General features: G+C 40.9%; 1 protein-coding gene across 1 annotated transcript; it reads right to left on the bottom strand.

Annotated features, from left to right (window-relative positions):
• Nucleotides 1-560: 560 nt before the first annotated feature.
• LOC118837310 (WW domain-binding protein 2-like) lies at nucleotides 561-4,592 on the bottom strand. Its single transcript, XM_036744195.1, has 3 exons — nucleotides 4,579-4,592; nucleotides 2,123-2,137; nucleotides 561-1,329 (listed from the first exon to the last, which is right to left on the bottom strand). Exons 1-3 carry the CDS (start codon nucleotides 4,590-4,592, stop codon nucleotides 561-563), a joined length of 798 nt encoding a protein of 265 aa, XP_036600090.1.
• Nucleotides 4,593-5,973: the final 1,381 nt, after the last annotated feature.

The following is a 5,973-nucleotide window of genomic DNA, read 5'->3' as shown; positions in this document are numbered from 1 at the left end:
GAGGTGTGATACCCCAAAAGGGATGGGAATGGAAAAGATGGGACTCTTGAGGGCATACCACCACCCAATCCTATGGTCACACTGGAAACCCAGACTAGACTTCACAATTGGAGAGAGATTAGGGTGGTGACAGAGTATGGGTAGGGGCTGGAAGGGGACCCTTGGGGGATGAGTTCAAGCCACCTTCCCAGCTCTGGGAGACAAAGATACTTCTTCTGATTTGGGCTGGGAGGAGTCACAAGTATAGTTCAAAATGAATTTAAAAATAAGAATGCTGGAGCCGAGGAGCTGATCAGGAACAGTCCCCTCCTTTATGGGAAACTGTGTTAATGCAATAGAAGTAAAATGGAAATGGCCACTCAAGTGGAAAGTCCTACTGATGAAGGTGGAGGGGGAGGTGTCAATGTCCCTAGGTCAGCAGGAACTCTCCCAGGCTACTCCCCTTCTCTCCATGCCTGTTACTGGAAAGGCCAGGTCTGACAAAAGCCTCCCCAACAACTCCAAACTCAGGCCTGGGGGAATAAGGTAGCATGCGAGTGATGAGGAGACTGCAGGAACATCTACTGGGTCTTCTTGTCTTCTGGGGGGTAGAATGGAGGTGGTGGAGGCTGGTCCATGGGCATGTAGACATTATGGGGATTTAGAGGGTCATAGCAGGTGCTGGCAGCAGCTTTTGCTTCAGTTACAGGAGTAGATGGTACATCAAGGTTACCACCAAGTGGCTCCATGGGTTCAAGATACAGAGGTGGTGAGGGCTGCATGTACTGCATGTACCCTATGGCCCCATCCATCACGGTAGGTCCTGCATAAAACTCAGGTGGAGGTGGCGCAGAGGGATAGCTTGGAAGGTTTGGGTACGTTCCATTGGTAGCTGGCATAGGAAAAACATAGATTCCATTGCACACGTAAGAGTACCCATAAGCTCCATCGGGGGCTTCACCTCTGGAGGCTTGGGAAGCTACCTGTGGCATTGGCTGTCCAAACTCGATGGCGCCCCCTGCTGCAAAGATCAATCTGTATACAGCTGATCCTTGGCAGCCACCCCCTGCTTCAGCCTTCACTGTTCCTCTGATGTAATTTGCACCAAACACAGGCTGCTTGATCTCATAGTCCTTAATTAGGTAAAACAGCATCGTGAATGACTGCATAGAGTCCTTTCCCTTGGACAGAGAAATAACTCGGTAAGGAGTCAAATACAGGCTGCCTTTCTTGGTTCCTTTGAAGGCATCTGTCACGTGATCCATGTCACTGAAGGAGAGCTCCACATGATCGTACGTCATTAGAATGTTCTCTGTGTTGTTGACAATCACTCCGCTCTCTGAGTGGTTCCTGTTAGCGCCATGGCCAGGATGCACCGATGCCCCACTCCAGAGCCTCCCTCTGTTTCACTTTTAAAACCCTTCATCACCAGCCTTTTCCTAACTTCCCAGTCTCTTTTTACTTTACTTCCCTCTACATACTTTACAATCTAGCAACACTGGGCTTCTTGCTGCTCCATGTGCAGAGCAGGCCATTTCCCCACTCCACATCTTTCTGTCTTCATCTCCCCCTCCTGACTTCCCTGGTATCCTTCAGTACTCAGCTGAAATTCCATCTTCTGCAGCCTGCTTTTCCTGGTCCCCATGGCTGCTAATGCCTTCCCTCTGAGATTCTCTCCAAAGATCCTTTATATGTCTTGAATGCACGTAGTTGTTTACATGTCATCTCCCCTATTAGCATGTGAGTGCCTTGAGAACAATGACTACATTTATGCCTTTCTTTGTATCTCCAGTGCTTTGCATAGTGTCCGGCATAAAGTAAACTTACATGTTTATGTAAATTCTTGTTGATTGAGTACAACTCTGTTTGATCCTGAATCATTCAAAACTGTCTCTTAATAGACAGCCTCCTTGTTGCCCCTGTCCAGCATGCTGATATGGAGTAGTACTCATAAAATAATACATCAAAAGAATATAATTGTGATTTTTTTTCTTCCTTCCTTCCTTCCTTTCTTTCTGTCTTTCTTTCTTTCTTTCTTTCTTTCTTTCTTTCTTTCTTTCTTTCTTTCTTTCTTTCCTTCTTTCTTTCTTCCTTCCTTCATTGCCTTTCCTTCCCTCTGTCTACATAGGTGTCATAAACTTACCTGTGGGTGCTCTGCCTGAAAGAATGTAAATTTTGATCACTGAAACTGACCAAGATATCCTGGGGTTTGTGGTAGATTTCTTTCTTAAGGACCAAGCCTTAAATTCAAATCACTCTAGCTCTCATTGCTTGGCCAACAATAGGTCTCAGGCCAAGCCCCACTTGTTTTGGCTTGTGTCATTGTTTGGGCTCAGAATGAATGTAAATCGCAATTGCTTCTGTTTTGGCCAGAAGCCCAGAGGGTCTTCCCCTAGCAGACTGATTTTTTTTTGACTAGGTAGGTAAAAGAGGTCATTCTCTGCCTCATTTCTTACCTAGTCTTAATCACTATTTGTGTATTGCCTCAATCAAATTGAAACCTGTTAAAGACCTTAGCTAGAAAAGGCCAAGGTACCCCACTATACCCTGGACCATCTCCAGTTATCCTGATCTGTATCTGGCCACTGGACCCAAATGGCTCCAGAGGAGAAAGTGAGGCTGGTGACGTTGCATAGCCCTCCCTCACTTAAATCCACTTCACTTGCATGTCATGACATCACCTCCCTAATGTCATGGTCCTCTTTGAGATGAAGGACAAACAACAGCAATCAAATAATAAATAGGACCACATAAAAGTCACTGCCTTCCTCTGAACCCCTTCCCTTACCCAATTTTGCAACGAGGTATGGAGTTTCTCCAATCCCATTACAAACATTTATTAGGTACCTACTATATTCATGTGCTACAGAATGAAAAGAAAGCACCATTCCTGCACTCAAGGAGTTGGTAGTGTCCAAGAAATTGATACCAATGTAAATAAATGTGATATGAGACATGAGGACAAAGGAAAGACCTTACCAAAAGGCTCTAGAAAAATCTGAGAAGGGAGAGATAATTTGTAGTGGCATATACCATTTCATCAATGTGAGTCCTTTTTACACTACCCCAAATGACTTTGTTATAAACATACTTACGCTCTCTAGGAATAAACAATACTCGTTGAAAAGCCAGGAAGGTTTTAAGTATATTTTACATTTACTCAGTCTGAATAAATGGGTTCCTCCCCTGAACAGAGTATAGGAGAGTACAAGTGTGATACTTGAGAAATCAGTTATTGCTGAATATTGACAGCCAGCCCTTGTCAGTAGACACAGGTTGCCCCTCGGCTCCCGATAAAACCCCCCGCAGATTGCACAAGGGAGAATGAACTTGGACCTTACCAGTCAACGTTTGACAGATGTCCCTGGGGCCCCATGGCTGTTCCAGGTAATGTCAATAGATAGAATTATGCCAACTAAAGACATCATTCAGAGTCCTCGTTCCCGTTCCCCAGACCTTGCGACATGACCCATAAAATTAAGGAAATAATTAACCTCTGAACCTTGGCTTCTGTATCCTTTTGCTTGCTCAACCATTAATATTTTGGTATAAAAGTCTGCCCCTGAGCTCTGTTTGGGGCCACTCTGATTTGGGTTGCTTGTGCCCTAGATGGCTGCCGGCTAATAAATTCTCCGATTAAAACTTATACTCTGTGACATGTCTTGCTCGCTGTGTGGTTGGGCTGGTACACAAGGACTCAGAAAAAATACCAGTCCTTTTGTTGACTCCCAATTAGAATTTCCACCCTGGCTCTTCATTGGCCAGAAGCAACCCCATGACTGCTTACACCATGCCCTCCTCAAACGGCTCATTAAGCATGAGTACAAGCCTCTAACCTTTTACCAGATCAGAAGCCTGGTCTCTGTTAGATCACAGCTCTGATTAGAACCAGTCACCTGACTTACAATCTGCTATCACTATCCTGTGGAAACAAAACTCCCATTTCTCACAACTTTAAATACAGTCTTCGTGAATTGCTAAGGCCAAAAACTTATTACTTGGTGGCCAAACTTTGGATGTTGAATTTTTCCAAACTTAGTTATAACCTAATCTTTGGAGAATAGATACACAGTCTTTCTGGGGTATGCTCAAAGGCAGTCTAAATTGGTAGGCTCCACTGGTAAGGCCTTGAACAACCCAGAGTCTTCTCCATACAATGAGGGAGCACCAAAGTAGAATTTTAGTGGAGGATGTTTTTCCTTAATCCTCTAATTTAAATTTATCAAATCATTAACACATGAGTGTTATTTTCAGATTGTGAATCCTTCTTATAGCCACTAAGTGACAAATTCATTGATCTTGGTGACTCATGAAATAATTCATCTTCAGAAATTAAATATGTTGTCTATAAGTGTATTTACAGTTTCATTAGTAATAATCTTTTTATTGTACCAAATGCTTGTTTTATTCCATAAATTAAAAATAGAATTTTAAAAAATAAATTAAATACATAGAAATACATTTCTAATTACACAGATTTGGAGATCTCCACAATGTCAAACACAGGGAACATTTTCAATGTATTCATTCATTTTTTATTTTTAAAAAACTAATGAAAAAATTAAGGCAAAAACACTGTCCCACCCTCAAGAAACTCACCTTGTAACTACCATTGGCGACCACTCCTGATACTATGGTAATTTTTTTTAATTTCCTTTTTATTTTCACAAAGTACCCAGTAGAGTATTCAGGACCCAGTTATACCAGCTTGACTGAGTCACTACTTTATGATTCTGTTAAAAAGTGATTTTTTAATCCCTAATGAGCATCTAGTACCACTCCAGATGAGAAAATTGAGGACAAAAGAAAGATGAAGTAACTCACACAAGATCATAAAGGTAGTAAATAGTAAAGTATAGAAAGATGGATGTATAGACAGGCAGACAGACAGGCAGATAGAGAGACAGACGTGCTGGTAAAGGTATAGTAACAATTGGTTCTCTAAATGTGTGTGTGTATAAAATATATTCTAAATCTAATCTGCATTATCAATGTTTTTCATTATTTTAAGTCCAGACAATGAATACAAGAATAATTTGTAACATTTGCCAGTTTCAGAAGTGTAAATATTCATAGTGAAAATTTAATAATTGGTTCTTAAAAGCCAGTCCCAGCTGGCTCCAGCACACCTTTTTATGGATAGATATAGATAGACATATATACATATTCATGCATGTTTAATTATATGTTTATGATATATTTATTGATATTATTATAAATTAATATATTATATTTTTAATATACAATATTATTTTAACTAATTATAAATAATAAAATTATTGCAAATAATATCAATAAATAACCAATGCAAATCACCTGACATAATGAGAGACCAAAAAAGCCTAGAAAGAAACTTAGCCAGCCAACACTTGGCAGGACACAGTGTGATGAGTGCTGGAGATGAAGTGGACTCAAATCTGAGCTCTGCTGCTTAACACTGTGTGACCTTGGTCAAGTCACTTAACCTCCTGGGCCTCAGTTTTCTCTCTGTAAAATCATTGAGTTAAACTAAATGACCACTAAGGTCCCTTCTTTCTCTAAATCTATGATCCCGTGATCCTTATCAAATGGAAAGTTACATCAGTCAAGGGCAAAATCAGTTTAGGATATAATATCAGGCTATAAAAATCTTACAGAGGAGGATAATAGAAGATAATAGGCATTATCACCTCATAAAACAGCAAGAAGCAATGGGGGAAAATAAGTTTTCAGGAAGCTGGGTAAGAGATTCAGTTCAGTCAAATGAACTGTACAGCATTTAAGGATGAAAACAAATATGGCTAACACAGGTAGTGAATAGAGTTCTGGACCTGAGTTCAAATCCAGCCTCAGCTGCTCACTAGCTGTGTGACCCTTGGCAGGTCATTTAACCTATCTGCCTCAGTCTCCTCATCTGTAAAATGGAGATAAAACCTACCTACCTTCAAGGATTGTTTTGAGGATAAACAGATAATTGTAGAGTGCTTTGCAAATCTTGCTTAAAATGGAAAAGAT

This window comes from Trichosurus vulpecula, chromosome 2, assembly GCF_011100635.1.
Source record: "Trichosurus vulpecula isolate mTriVul1 chromosome 2, mTriVul1.pri, whole genome shotgun sequence".
NCBI lineage: Eukaryota > Metazoa > Chordata > Mammalia > Diprotodontia > Phalangeridae > Trichosurus > Trichosurus vulpecula.
This window is presented reverse-complemented; position numbering and strand designations above follow the sequence as displayed.